This window comes from Saprolegnia parasitica (assembly GCF_000151545.1).
Source record: "Saprolegnia parasitica CBS 223.65 unplaced genomic scaffold supercont2.94, whole genome shotgun sequence".
In the NCBI taxonomy this organism is placed as follows: domain Eukaryota; phylum Oomycota; class Saprolegniomycetes; order Saprolegniales; family Saprolegniaceae; genus Saprolegnia; species Saprolegnia parasitica.
Window position 1 is genome coordinate 725 of NW_012156488.1, and position 14,812 is coordinate 15,536.

Genomic DNA, 14,812 nt, shown 5'->3' on the forward strand with positions numbered 1-14,812 from the left:
CTCATCCATGTCGTTGGCAATGGTGGAGTGTGGAGTACCTCGTAGCATCGACTGGTTGCAGCAGCACACGACGACTTCTCAGCATAATCAATGCTCCAGAAAGAGAGAGAATGCCTCTCTGGGGCCCTCCGCTGCAACACAGAGAACGCTCATGCGAAGTGCGGAGAAGCTTCGCCAAGGGCGCGCCGGGATGCATGTCGCAGGCGTTTCGCGTGTCATAAAACACGCTCGCAGCGTGCCAGCTCATCGCGCTAGAAAAGTGGTCTCTGCGTAAGGACGCCACATACTGAGGTTGTCCCGCACCTTGAGCATCCACCCAGGCCTGGCATTCACCTCGTCCAGAACTCTACCATCAATGTCAACAACAAGAGCCATCTCCGTTCGGAACTCATCGTCCTATGCGGATACAAGGCACGGAGGAGGGTCGCAGTTCCGAGCGAGCTCTCCTTAACAATGCAGAAACACGCTCAACAACACTTCATGGTCTCGCAAGTTTAGAGAGACAACCAGCAACGGCTGGACCGGTCGGCGCTTCGACGAAGCGCGTCGACGACGGATCCATCCATGTCCTCTGGCAGCATGTCGACCACAAATGGGACGTCGGGGGTCTGTGCCAGCGCTTGGTAGATCGCGCGTTTTTCCATTTTGTAGTTTTCGCGCCCGATGGCCATCAAGGAGAGGAGGCGAAGATGGCGACCCGCAGCTACGAGTTCTGGAAGCACATGCAACGCATCCAGCAGACGCGTACAAAGGCTCAGCGTCGTCAAGCGTGGCAATTGCAATACGCCCGAAAGAACGGCGGTGGCCCCATCGTGCGTCAACTGCTGATTGCTGACTCGGAGCGTCTCGAGATGCATGCACGTCGTCGCAAGCGTCACCAGGAGCTGCTCCACCGAGGTCGAAAGGTCGCAATTGCGAAGATCAAGAGACGTCAGCGCCGGGACCGACGACAAGCCCGCGATCAATGCCTCCATGGTGCCAATGCCCAGTTTATGGACGGTGAGCGACTGCAGTTGCGATAGCATCGGCGCCGCGGCTGGACATGTCGCCAGCGAACCAAAGACGTTGCACTCGAGACGCTCGAGCTGCGTGGCCCCGACGGCGGTCGCAAGGTCCGTCAGCGTTGCGGCGTCGACAACCTCGTTCGAGTCCACATTCCATTTCAAGCGCTTCAACGACACTGGAAGCGTGCGGCCGTGGAAGCCATTGAGGCTCGGGACGTGGCCGATGGTGAGCTTTTGGAGGGTTGTGTTGGCTTGCAGCGCATCGCAAAAGGCCATCATGGCATCGTCGTCCATTGCCGCGTCACAGACCAATCGGAGCTTCGTCGCTGGCGCCGTCGAGAGCCAAGAAGCCAAGAGATGGCCGAGTCGCGGTACAGTGGTCGCGCGCTGCAGGCTGAAAAGGCTGAGAGACAAGTCGTGGACATGCGGGTGGGCGACGACAACGAGCAGGCCGTTAAGCTCGGCTACCTCGGTCGCCCGGTAAGTCCCCACGCGGATCGACACTTGGTGCAGACGCGGGCAGCGCTGCAAGAGGAGACTCGAGATCGCGTGGACTTGGCGATCGACCACGAAGTGGCCGAGAAAATGAAGACGGACGCTGCGGAGCGCAGGGCCGAGGACGGCGACGAGCGAGGCCAGTTGCGCTGCGTCCCGGATCGGACACTTGATCTCAATGCGTGGACGCAGCGGCAGCGTCACCGCAAGCAGCGCCAATACTGAAGGCGACAAGTCCATGTCGCGCAGCCTGATGTGCGGCCAGTTGGCGCGGACCGAAGGCGGCGTTGTCGTCCTGCAGTCGAGAAAGGCCGAGAGCGCCGGCGTCCAGAGCGACCGTGGTACCGCGTGAAGGAAGCTGCTAAAGTCCTTCTGGTTGTCCAAGCACATCGCAATCGTCTTGACGACGTGCGGAAGGGCGAGCGCGTCCGATGGACGATCCCATGTCTGCTTGCGCTCGTAGTCGGTCATCTTGATCAGCGTCCAACTTTCGTATCCGGATGCGCGATCCGATTGGCAAAAAATCGGCCTCCATTAGCCAATCCAACGTGAGCGAACGTCGCAGTCGTCTCAATTGCGATTCAAAATGCAATTGTGTTTGAGTTTAGAAAATCAACCGACAGCTAGTACTAGTATCACGATCGGCGCGCGGTCCAAGGGCGTCGACCACAAACGCATCGGTGTCTTCTGGCAGCGCGTCCACAACAAACAGAACGTTCTGGATAAGTGCCAGCGCCCGACAGAGCGCGCGCTCGCCGTCCCCAGACCCAGCTCCAAAAAGGTTTCTGCGTCGGGAAAGATGATCTTCAAGTGGAGCGTCCGGAGGTGGCGGCCCGCGGCAACAAGCTCCGGCAGAAAATAGAGCACGTCGGAGAGGCGCATCGACATGCCCAGCGACGTCAAGTGCGGCAATCGCACCGTACCAGCGAAAAGAGCGGTGGCCCCGTCGCGAGACCGATGCGAATCGTAGACGTGAAGTGATACAATATGCAGACAACCCTTCGCGAGCGTCTTCAGGAGCAGCTCCGTCGACGAAGAGAGGTTGCAATTGCACAGCTCAAGAGACGTCAGCGCCGGGACCGACGATAAGCCGTCGATCAATGCCTCCATGTCGTCGGCGTTCGCACCGGAGACGATGAGGCTCTGCAGTTGCGACAGCATCGGCGCCGCCGCCGGGCATGTCGCCAACTGGCCAAAGACACTGCACTCGAGACGCTCGAGCTGCGTGCGGCCGACGGCGGTCGCAAGGTCCGTCAGCGTTGCAACGTCGACGACTCTGTTGGAATACGCATCCCACTCCAAGGTCTTCAACGACACTGGGAGCGTGCGCCCATGGAAGCCACCGAGACTCGGTACGTTGACGATAATAAGCTCTTGAAGGGTTGTGTTGGCTTGCAGCGCATCGCAATACGCGATGGCGCCCTCACAACCCTTCTGGGCAACAAGGGCCAATCTGAGCTTCGTCGCCGGTGCCGTCGAGAGCCAATAGGCCAAGATGCCCGAGTCGCGGTGCCACAGTCGTGTGCTGGAGGTCGATTTGTGAGTTCTTGACATCAAGGGTACATAAATTCAATGTACCCTTGTTGACATGCGGGTGGGCGACGACACCGAGTGCCACGTCATGGTTTTGAGACTCCACCACAAGGACTGAAAACGAGGGCTCAGGACCTCGCGTCGACATTTCGCTTCAAGGGAAATGAGCAGCAAATACGAGGCTCAAGCCCCAAAGGTGTTGTCCCTTTCTCAAATTTTCCCGTTGGGATTTGTGTCGGAACCACAAAGTTGGTTAGTATTCACAATGGTCGCTATGAGCCTAAATGTTGCTATTCGAAGTCCAAGTCGCACTGGTGGCGACGATCGGCGCGTGGGCTGAGCGCGTCGACCACGAACTTGTCCATGTCTTCTGGCAACGTCTGAAGCACAAATGGGACGTCATGGACTTGCGCCAGCGCCTTGCAGATCGCTCGCTTCTCCAGATCGTAGTTGTCGCACTCAATGGTACTCAATGCGAGGTGGCGGAGTTGGCGGCCCGCAGCTACGAGTTCTGGAAGCACGTGCAACACATCCAGCAGATGCATCGAGAGGTCCAGCGTCGCCAAGCGTGGCAACTGCAATACACCCGACAGCAAAGCCGCAGACCCATCGCGAGTCAAATCATCGTCGACAGACAGCGTCTTGAGATGCATGCACGTCGTCGCAAGCGTCCTCATGAACAGCTCCATCGAGGTTGAGAGGTTGGATTTGCAAAGATCAAGAGACGTCAGCGCCGGGACCGACGACAAGCCCGCGATCAATGCCGGCATGGAGTCAGCGCTCCACCAGGAGACGACAAGGGACTGCAGTTGCGATAGCATCGACGCCGCGGCCGGATAGGTCGCCAGCAAACCAAAGACGTTGCAGGCGAGACGCTCGAGCTGCGTGGGCCCGACGGCGGTCGCAAGGTCCGTCAGCGTTGCAACGTTGACGACTCTAAATAACGGCCCATTCCACTCGAGGCTCCTCAACGACACTGGAAGCGTGCGGCCGTGGAAGCCACCGAGGCTGGGGACGTGGCTGATGGCCAGCTCTTGGAGGGTAGTGTTGGCTTGCAGCGCATCGCAGAACGCAATGGCCCCATCGTGGTCCATCTGGTCGAGACTGGCCAATCGGAGCTTCGTCGCCGGCGCCGTCGAGAGCCATGCGGCCAAGAGACGCCCGAGTCGTGGTGTCACAGTCGTGTTATGGAGGTCGATGGACATGACGCTGTTGAGCGCAGGGCCGAGGACGGTAACGAGCGAGGCCAGTGGGTTGGCGTCCGCGAAGCACTTGAGTTGAATACGTGGACGCAGTGGCAGCGTCGCCGCGAGCAGCGCCAAGACCGAAGGCGGCAACTCTATGTTGTTCAGCACAATGCGCGGCCAGCTGGCGACGAGCGAATATGGCATGGCCGCGGTGCAGTCGAGAAAGGCCGTAACCGCCGGTGTCCAGAGCGAGCGTGGCACCACGTGCAGAAAGCTGCTAAAGTCCTTCTGGTTGTCCAAGCTCGTGGCAATGGCCTCGATGACGTGCGGAAGCGCGAGCGCATCTCCTGGCGTCGGACGACCCGCCTTGGTCTGGCGTCTGCTGTCGGTCATATCGGCGTGTGCCATTTTTGCAGCTGACTTTGACGTTCCATATCCGGATACGCCATCGGATTGGCCGAAATTCCGTTGCCGCAAACAGTCCATCTAGAAAATGCAGGCACACGCCTTGGAGATGCGCCATGAGCAACGACTCTAGTCGCTCTTGCATGTCGTAGCCACCTCGAGACCCACGTCGTCCAGGACCTAGGGTCCTCGACAAGGTCGAGGACTGGGTTGCTGACGCTGGATTGGCTGCTGGATTAGGATCTCCACCAATCCGGTCTCACATCCGGATACGGAATTGAAAAGCGAGCTTTTGGCCATGGCCGGCAACAAAGAACGCCCGGCCAAGGCCGCCACACGCGCTCACCCTGCATGCTGCGTTTGTTTTGCAAAAGTGCAATCCGCGCGCCAAGCCCATTGCTCAAGCTTTGGCGGCGCGACAGCGTCCAGCTGGGAGAGTCCAGCTACTGCGATCAAAGAAGCCAAAGAGCCAAAGCGGAAGATCGCTGGTCAAGGTCGGTGCGGCTGCTCTTTCTGTCGAGCGTACAACAGCCCGCGCCGGAGCGGTCAAATTACAGACCGGCGTCACGATAGAATAGCTTTTAGATGGGCCTGCCAGTCCAAGTACCGGCGATACTGCTTGGATACTGTACGTATGTTGAACCAAACGAAGATATCTTTGTTGCCAATTAGATAAGCAAATAGCAACGACTTGACCGATCAGCGCGTCGACGAAGCGCGTCGACGACGGATCCATCCATGGCCTCTGGCAGCGTGTCGGTGTCGACCACAAATGGGGCGTCGTGGATCAGTGCCAGCGCTTGGTAGATCGCGCGTGATTTCATGTCGTTGTCGTCGCACCCGATGTCTGTCAATTCGAGGTGGCGAAGGTGGCGACCCGCAGCAACGAGCTCTGGAAGCACATGCAACGCATCCAGCAGAGGCATCCAGAGGTCCAGCGTCGTCAAGCGTGGCAATCGCAACACGCCCGACAGACCAGCGATAGCCCCATCGCGCGTCAGCTGCTGATCGCTGACTCGGAGCGTCTCGAGATGCACGCACGTCGTCGCAAGCGTCTCCATGAACAGCTCCATCGAGGTCGAGAGGCGGCAATGGCGAGCCGTCAGAGACCTCAGCGATGGGACCGACGACAAGCCGTCGATCACTGCCTCCATGGAGTCGGCGTTCAACCAGGAGACGACAAGGCACTGGAGTTGCGATAGCATTGACGCCGCGGCCGGATAGGTCGCCAGCTGGCCAAAGACGTTGCACTCGAGACGCTCGAGCTGCGTGGGCCCGACGGCGGTCGCAAGGTCCGTCAGCGTTGCGTCGTCGACAACCACGTTCGAGTCCACATTCCACTCGAGGCTCCTCAATGACACTGGGAGCGTGCGGCCATGGAAGCCGCCGAGGCTGGGGGCGTTGTCGACAATTAGCTCTTGGAGGGTTGTGTTGGCTTGGAGCGCATCGCAGAACGCGATGACAGCATCGTGGTCCATCGGGGCGACATTGGCCAATCGGAGCTTCGTCGCGGGCGCCGTCGAGAGCCACGCTGCCAAGCGATGCCCAAGTCGCGGCGGCGCGGTCGCGAAGTGGAGGTTGATTGCAGCTCCTCGACATGTGGGTGGGCGACGATTGCAAGCAGATAGTTGAGCTCGACGGCCTCGTTCTCCGAATAAGATTCGACATCGATAGACACTTGGCGCAGACGTGGGCAGCGCTGCAAGAGAAAACTGCTGATCTCTTGGCCTCGGATATCGACCATGCGGCCGCAGGAGAAGTGGAGCGTGAATGTGTTGAGCGCAGGGCCGAGGACGGCGACGAGCGAGGCCAGTGCCGCTCCGTTCCAGATGGCGTAATGCAGCTGAATACGTGGACGCAGCGGCAGCGTCGCCGCGAGCAGCGTTAAGATCATAGGCGGAAAGTCCATGCTAAGCAGCTCGATGCGCGGCCAGTTGGCGCGGACCAATGGTACCGTGTTGCAGTCGAGCCGATTGGCAGAAAGTCGATCACCAATAGCCAATCCAACGCAAGCAAACGTCGCAGGGTCGACTTTTGAAAGCTGCACGCCACGGCCAAGCCACCCAATGCAAGCCACGAAGGCTGGGAACGTTGGAGAGACTCAGCTCGCAGAGCGTCGATCTGGCTGGAAGCGCATTACAAAAGACAATAGTAGAGTTTTTTATGGGCGCAATGTGAAGGAGGTGGAGCGACGTCGCCGGTGCTGTCACGAGCCACGAGCCAAGAGCCGCGAGCGAAACTGAGGTCGACGGAAAGCGTCTCGACATGTAGGTGGGCGAAAACGGGCAGACAATCACTGAGCTCGACGAACGCTTCGTCTATCGCGCGGTTGGCGGGACCCATGACGTGGCACAGCCGTACGAAAGTCTTACTCTTGTACCATCTTGGCGCCATGTCGCACGAGCTCTGTGGCGTTGCGCCATGGTTGTCTGTGTCGTGAGGCGCCAATCGCCTTTTGGGCCCCGACCTCGCCCAGTGGCCAAGGAAGGTTCAAGGGCCCTCTCACGACCTTCAAGATAGAAGGATTCCCTCGCTGGATGGACGCGTGCCGACCAAGGACCCGCGCAACGTGGCGTCCCGGCGGTGCATCGGTGTGAGACACCGACCCCTCAAGGCATTCGAGCCAATCTAAGGCCAGACAGCTGTCTGGTAGTAGTGACGCCTTTTGGCAGGCTGTAGACGTAGACAACTGACGTTAATCACATCCCTTTTTACGACTGGAGACGACTGAGCTACATCCCGCCGTGGACCCGTGTTCGGGCTTTACGACATCTGTGTGCACCACCACCATCTCAGAAAAGCAACAAAGGCGAGCGAGACACTTGAAGAGAAGGCTGCGCGGCTCCAAAAGCAGCGCCAGAAGCCAAGGCACGCGCCGCTCAGAAGGCGAGCGACACGCCGACGCAGAAGGCTGAGCGGCTCGCGGGAACATTCTCTGTCCGTTTACAACCGTGTTGTTATCTCGTCCCACATCAAGTGGGACGAGGAGACAATACCGGCGAGGGACGTACATCAAGTGGGCCACTTGATGTGCATCCCTCGCCATCCGCTTGGCCACGTGTCCAACGATCTGCCTGTGTTTTTTGATAAGATGGCGCCCTTGATTGGCCTTGGTACAAAAACCCACTTTCACGCGTTCCGCGAGAAACTATCCCTCTCCAGCCCAAAGCAAGCACCTTTCCATATGAATGCGATCCACATACAATGCCGTCCTGCTTTCTTCGTACTAGTTATAGCGCCAAGCGACAGCGACGGGACCGATCGACGCGCGGCCCAAGGGCGTCGACCACGTCTGCAGCGATATTTTCTGGCAGCTCGTTTACGACGAAGGAAGCATTATGGATCAGAGTCGCGGCGTGTTAGCAGCGTCCAAGTACGTACAAAGGGAGCTGATTGACGTGCGGATGGGTGACAGCTCCTGCAAGCAGATCGTTGAGCGACATGGTGGCCTCCTCCTGGCCCACGCCGTAGATGCTCTGTTGGCGCAGACGTAAGCAGTGCTGCAAGAGAAGATATACCGCAGATCCAACTCCATTGGTCGTCAACTATGACGGCCAAACTCGATCAGGATGGTGCTCAGCATGGGGCCAAGGAGGGGCACAAGTGAAACCAATGGTGCTGCGCTGTCGACCGAACACTCGATGCTGATGCGACGCTTGCATTGCTAAAAGTGAAACTTTGATACTTTTGTTTTGGGTAGTACGTGGCAGCCTGACAAGGCGTCGCGAGGGTTTGGAAAGTTTGATGCCGCTCTGCGATAGCCCTAAAATTCGTAGTCGAATGGTTTTGAGGTGGGATAGCCTTATGAAAGTGTACACAGCTAGTACACCGAAAACAGTTGGTTGTTGTCGGAATACAACTACGTCACGAAGGCTGTGTTCGCGTCGACTTCTTTTAGTCGAGGTTTGGCCACTGGTGTACCACCAGGTTCGAGTCCCGGAGAGAGCTTTACTTTCTGATTTTCTACAAGCGGCGGTGAAAGGCTGTCGTATGAGCACCTCTACACCGCGCGTCGGAACCACAAAGCGCAGTAGCGCAACCACAAAGTTGCTTTGTCACACTCGCCACCTGGAATCAGACAAAGTACATTAGTTGCTATTTGGCGCGCTTCGAAATACAACCTGCACTCGTGGCGACGATCGGCGCGTGGACTGAGCGCGTCGACCACGAACTTTTCCATGTCTTTTGGCAGCCTCTGAAGCACAAATGGGACGTCGGGGACTTGCGCCAGCGCCTTGTAGATCGCGCACTTCTCCTCATCTTTGACGTTGAACTCGATGGTTTTCAAGGTGAGGCACCGAAGGTGGCGGCCCGCAGCAACGTGCTCTGGAAGCACGTGCAACACATCCAGCAGATGCATCGAGAGTCTCAGCGACGTCAAGCGTGGCAGTCGCAATACGCCCGAAAGAACAGCGGTGGCCCCATCGCGCGTCAAATTACGATCGTCGACAGCCAAACCTGAAAGACGCATGCACGTCGTCGCGAGCGCCTCCAGGAGCAGCTCCATAAAGGTCGAGAGGTTGCCACCGCGAAGCACGAGATAGGTCAGCGCCGGGACCAACGACACGCCCGCGATCAATGATTCCATGTCGTCGGCGTACAAACTGGACGCGGTGAGCGACTGCAGTTGCGATAGCATCGGCGCCGCGGCCGGGCATGTCGCCAACTGTCCAAAGCCGATGCACTCGAGGTGCTCGAGCTGCGTGGGGCCGACGGCGGTCGCAAGGTCCGTCAGCATTGCGGCGTCGACAACCTCGTCCACATTCCACCTCAAGCGCTTCAACGACACTGGGAGCGTGCGCCCGTGGAAGCCACCGAGGGCAGGCGTGTTGTAGACAATAAGCTCTTGGAGGGTTGTGTTGGCTTGCAGCGCATCGTAGAACGCAATTGCGCCCTCATGGTCCATCTGGTCGATATGAGCCAGACTGAGAATCGTCGCCGGTCGTGCCGTCGAGAGCCACGTTGCCAAGTGATGCCCGAGTCGTGGCGGCGCGATAGTCACGCTCTCGAGGCTGATAGACAAGTTGTGGACATGCGGGTGGGCGACGACAGCGAGCAGATCGTTGAGCTCGACGGCCTCGTTCTCCGAACAAGAAATGACCGAGATATTCATGTGGCGCAGACGTGGGCAGCGCTGCAAGAGGAGGTTGCTGATCGCGCGGCCTTGGCCTTGGATCATGGCGCCTTCGTCGAAATCGAGAAAGATGCTGCGGAGCGCAGGTCCGAGGGCGGCAACGAGCGAGACCAGTCGCGCTGCGTCGCGGATCACATACTGGAGTTCGATGCGTGGACGCAGCGGCAGCGTCGCCGCGAGCAGCGCCAATACCGAAGGCGGCAAGTCCATGTCGCGCAGCTTGATGTGCGGCCAGTAGGCGTGGACCGAAGGCGGCGTTGTCGTGCTGCAGTCGAGAAAGGCCGTGAGCGCCGGCGTCCAGAGCGAGCGTGGCACCGCGTGGAAGAAGCTGCTAAAGTCGTCCTGGTTGTCCAAGCTCGTGGCAATGGCCTCGATGACATGCGGAAGCGCGAGCGCGTCTGACAGTGTCACACGTGCGGCCTTCGGCTTGCGCACGCCGTCATTTATCTTGGTTTGTGGTACCGGTGACCCAATGCCGGTGACTGGTGAGCGTCCAAGTGTCGTATCCGGATGCACGATCTGATTGGCAGAGAGTCGATCTTCAATAGCCAATCCAACGTGCGCAAGCGTCGCATGGTCGACATCCAAAGCATCACGCCACGGCCAAGCCACCCAATGCAAGCCGCGAAGGCTGGGAACGTTAGAGCGACTGAGCTCGCAGAGCGTCCATCTGACTTGAAGCGCATTACAAAAGACAATAGAAGCGTTTTTGTTGATGGGCGCAATGTGAAGGAGGTGGAGCGACGTCGCCGGTGCTGTCACGAGCCACGAGCCAAGAGCCGCGGCGTCACACGAGTGAAGCTAAGGTCGATGGACAGCGTCTCAACATGTGGTTGGGCGAAAACGGGCAGAAAATCACTGAGCTCGAGAAACGCTTCGTCTGTCGCGCGGTTGGCGGGACCCACGAGTCGTGGTACAACCGTACAGTAGCTCAGTCGTCTCAAGTCGTAAAAGGGATGTGATTCATTCCGTCAGCGGTCGACAGCAGGGCTGCTTAATTGCCCCCTAAAACCATTGCGACACTCCACATCTGTCGTAGTAATAATATTCCTGGGACTCCTAACCTGTTATTTCGGGGAAGGGGTAGTTGAGGAAGCAGAGTTGAAGCGTGAGGTTGGAGAGGGCGTTGGGGAAGAGGCACGAGGTCGGTGGGGTTGTTTGGGGGGAGAGGGAGAGTTAGCGGGGCTCCGTAAGCCCTCGGGGAAGGAGGGGAGGGTATTTGGGATGGGATATTACTCCAAGGGTCGATGGGTTTTTAATTGTCGAACTTCGAAATCGAAGTTTGGGAAAGGGGAGGTTGCAATGGAGCACCGACCAATCACAGGCTGCGTGCATACAGTCGCCCCGCCTCTATCGATGGTTTTAGGGGGCAATTAAGGGTTCGTGGTCGACAGCCTGCCAAAAGGCGTTGCTATTATTACCAGACAGCTGTCTGAGCTTGAATTTGCTCAAGCGCCTTGAGGGATCGGTGTCTCACGCCGGTCACGCCTCGTTGCGCGGGCTCTTGATCGGCACGCCCATCCAGCGAGGAAATCTTCTCTGTAGCTTCAAGGTCGTAGGAGGGGCCTTGAACCTTCCTTGGCCACTCGGCGAGGTCTATCTATCTATCTATCTATCTATCTATCTATCTATCTATCTATCTATCTATCTATCTATCTATCTATCTATCTATCTAACGTGTTCGCGTTGAAATCAAGTTAGCACTAACTCAAAAGAGTTCGCATACGTAGTGCTACGCCTGAATGCGTGGGAGTTGGCACCAGCACTTGGTCGTTGGGAGTGAGCTGCGCACGGAGAGATCCATCCCGCGGTGGACCCCACTCGCCAAGGGGTAGCTCGCGCGGGGTCGTACGCAGGCTCCTGTACTCGGACCACCCGACAGAGGCGTGCAAGCCGTCGGGTGTGTTTCAAACGAAACCGATCGAGCCGGCATCCGAATAAATTCGGAGACCGACCGAGCACACAGAGCCGACGCCGCGGGCCGAAAGCACGGGAGGGCCAGCGACGTCTCATCTCCTTGACGGCCGCCGGGGACTCGACGGGCCTGAATCGTCGAGGGGCATTGGGTGCCGAGTGCGCGAAGAGCGGCGCCATCAACGCGACCACCGACCGCTGCCAGCGACCAGCACTTACACAGCAATGGACGTAAGACACAGAGCACACAGCACGCCGGAGCGCGCCATGGCCCTGCGGGCGACACGACAAGCCGCGCCGCCTAAGGCACCAGGTGCCCTTGGAATGGCGTCACCCAAATCCAGCCAAAAATCGGCGAGGTCTGGAACCAAAAGGCGATGGGCGCCTCGCGACACTGCGATACATAGCCCTTCGTAGTCGAATGGTTTGAAGGTGGAATAACATTATAAAAAAATATGTGCACAGCTACATCGAATACAGAATGATGTTGCTGGGACTCTAGTCGATGGAAGGAGGATGTCGTATGTGATCGCCACGACACGTCGCGTGGAAATTTCGCACCAAGGACAACCAACCGTACCAGTAGTAACGTGGTCCAAGCCCCAAACGTGCTGTCCCTTTCTTATATTTTCTCATTCATGTTGGTATTGGCACCACAAAGTTGGTGTATCACAATGACCACCTGGAACAAAACTCGAAGACTATCACTGTTGCTATTCGGAACGCTTAGAAATACAACTCGCACTGGCGGCGACGATCGGCGTGCCGACCACGAACTTGTCCATGTTCTCTGGCAACCTCTAAAGCACAAATGGGACGTCATGGGAGGCACGGCGTCGCGGTGGCCGATCGCTGCAGCATGAGAATCAACTCTTCGACACACGGGTGGGCGACGACTGCGAGCAGATTATTGGGCGTGCGGGCGAGACGGTAATACAAGTCGATCAACCAGGCGTGAGTCGACGACGTCCCGTTTGGTGAGTCCATGACTTTGGGTCGGACGCACTGGGTTCGCATACGACCAAGCAAAGCGGATGTTGTCGCATGCATTCTAAATTTGAAACATTGATACTTTTTTCCATTGTCGAGTACGTGGCACGATGGCAGCGCATCATGTCGTTCTCAAAAAAAGTCGATGTCTCTGCAGCAGCCGTGCGTCGTCACGTCGCAACACAATCATGAAGACAACAATATCCAATATTGTCTGTCATACTACTACATATACAACAACCGAGTCGATCGAATGGCATTTCCGACGGCGTCTCGGCCTTTCTCACGAGCTACAACGCTACTATGGCATAGTGGACGACGACGACGGTGCGGGTGATTTGGTTCGTTCTGGTGGCACTGCAAGAGCTACCGAAGCTCGTCTCAATGAAGATTCAAAACGCAAGTGTTTTTGAGTTTATGTGAAAAGCAAACGACATCGATCACCAGAATCGGCACGCGGTCCAAGGGCGTCGACCACAAACGCATCGGTGTCTTCTGGCAGCGCCTCCACGACAAACGGGACGCTCTGGATAAGTGCCAGCGCCCGACAGAGCGCGAGCTTGTCTTCATCGGCATCTCCATGCTCTTCGCCGTCGTCGCTGGTCTCCAAGTGGAGTGTCCGGAGCTGGCGGCCCGCGGCAACGAGCTCCGGAAGCACGTCGAGCATGGGAGAGAGCCGGATCGCCATGGTTAGCGACGTCAAGCGCGGCAGGTCCAACGTGCCAGAGAGGACAGCTGCCTCGCGCTGCGTCAAATCATCACAATCCCAGAGTTGGAGCGTCTCGAGATGCACGCACGTCGTCGCAAGCGTCTTCATGAGCAGCTCCGTCGACAACAAGAGGAAGCAATTGCACAGCTCAAGAGACGTCAGCGCCGGGACCGACGACAAGCCGTCGATCAATGCCTTCATGTGGTTGGCCTGCAACCCGGAGACCGTGAGCGACTGCAGTTGCAACAGCATCGGCGCCGCCGCCGGGCATGTCGCCAACTGGCCAAAGACACTGCATTCGAGACGCTCGAGCTGCGTGGCCCCGACGGCAGTCGCGAGGTCCGTCATCGTTGCGGGGTCGACGTGTCCGCTGTAATTCGAATTCCACTCCAAGGTCTTCAACGACACTGGGAGTGTGCGGCCATGGAAGCCACCGAGGCTGGGGACGTGGCTGATGGCCAGCTCTTGGAGGGTAGATTTGGCTTGCAGCGCATCGCAGAACGCAATGGCCCCATCGTGGTCCATTTGGGCGACATTGGCCAATCTGAGCTTCGTCGCCGGCGCCGTCGAGAGCCACGCTACCAAAAGATGCCAGAGTCGCGGCGGCGCGATAGTCACGCTATGGAGGCTGAGAGACAAGTCGTGGACATGCGGGTGGGCGACGACAGCGAGCAGATCGTTGAGCTCGACGGCCTCGTTCTCCGAATAAGAAATGACCAAGATAGACATTTGGCGCAGACGTGGACAGCGTTGCAAGAGGAGGTCGCTGATCACTTGGCCGCCACCACCGACCATGTGGCCGCGGTGAAAACAGAGAAAGACGCTGCTGAGCGCAGGGCCGACGACGGCAACGAGCGAGGCCAGTGGCGCCGCCTGTCGGATCGGGCACCGGAGTTCGATGCGTGGACGCAGCGGCAGCGTCGCCGCGAGCAGCGTCAAGATTGAAGGCGGCAACTCCATGCTACGCAGCTCGATGCGCGGCCAGTTGGTGCTGACCGTTGATGGCATGGCCGTGGCGCAGTCGAGAATGGCCGTGAGCGCTGGTGTCCAGAGCGAGTGTGGCACCGCGTAGAGGAAGCTGCTAAAGTCCTTCTGGTCGCGTAAGCACGTCGCAATGGCCTCGACGACGTGCGGAAGCGCGAGCGCGTCGGGCAGCGTCACACGGGCGGCCTTCTGCTTGCGCCCGGTCATCTTGGTTTGTGCTCGCATCGAGCGCTTTAAATCCGTATCCGGATGCGCGATCCGATTGGCAGAAAGTCGGTACCCAATGGCCAATCCAACGCAAGCAAACGTCGCATGGTCGACATCCGAAGCTACACGCCAACCCAGCCTGACGCCAACTGGGGCTGGGAACGTTGGAGAGACTCAGCTCGCAGAGCGTCGATCTGGCTTGAAGCGCATCGCAGAAGACAATAGTAGTGTTTTTGTTGATGCGCGCAAT

The 14,812-nt window shown here is 58.2% G+C and overlaps 5 protein-coding genes across 5 annotated transcripts; all 5 read right to left on the reverse strand.

Annotated features, from left to right (window-relative positions):
- Positions 1-494: 494 nt before the first annotated feature.
- Positions 495-1,970, reverse strand: SPRG_12997 (hypothetical protein; the record flags this gene model as incomplete). The annotated part of the gene is made up of 1 exon (XM_012352193.1): positions 495-1,970. The coding sequence occupies one exon, from the start codon at positions 1,968-1,970 to the stop codon at positions 495-497; it is 1,476 nt and encodes a 491-aa protein (XP_012207583.1).
- Positions 1,971-3,257: 1,287 nt separating this feature from the next.
- Positions 3,258-4,627, reverse strand: SPRG_12998 (hypothetical protein; the record flags this gene model as incomplete). Its single annotated transcript, XM_012352194.1, has 1 exon — positions 3,258-4,627. The coding sequence occupies one exon, from the start codon at positions 4,625-4,627 to the stop codon at positions 3,323-3,325; it is 1,305 nt and encodes a 434-aa protein (XP_012207584.1). The 3' UTR covers positions 3,258-3,322.
- Positions 4,628-5,292: 665 nt separating this feature from the next.
- SPRG_12999 (hypothetical protein) lies at positions 5,293-6,518 on the reverse strand (the record flags this gene model as incomplete). The annotated part of the gene is made up of 2 exons (XM_012352195.1): positions 5,293-6,155; positions 6,314-6,518. The coding sequence occupies 2 exons, from the start codon at positions 6,516-6,518 to the stop codon at positions 5,293-5,295; spliced, it is 1,068 nt and encodes a 355-aa protein (XP_012207585.1).
- A 2,194-nt stretch (positions 6,519-8,712) lies between these two features.
- On the reverse strand, positions 8,713-10,444 carry SPRG_13000 (hypothetical protein; the record flags this gene model as incomplete). The annotated part of the gene is made up of 3 exons (XM_012352196.1): positions 8,713-8,719; positions 8,746-10,184; positions 10,409-10,444. The coding sequence occupies 3 exons, from the start codon at positions 10,442-10,444 to the stop codon at positions 8,713-8,715; spliced, it is 1,482 nt and encodes a 493-aa protein (XP_012207586.1).
- Positions 10,445-13,077: 2,633 nt separating this feature from the next.
- Positions 13,078-14,562, reverse strand: SPRG_13001 (hypothetical protein; the record flags this gene model as incomplete). Its single annotated transcript, XM_012352197.1, has 2 exons — positions 13,078-13,949; positions 14,118-14,562. The coding sequence occupies 2 exons, from the start codon at positions 14,560-14,562 to the stop codon at positions 13,078-13,080; spliced, it is 1,317 nt and encodes a 438-aa protein (XP_012207587.1).
- Positions 14,563-14,812: the final 250 nt, after the last annotated feature.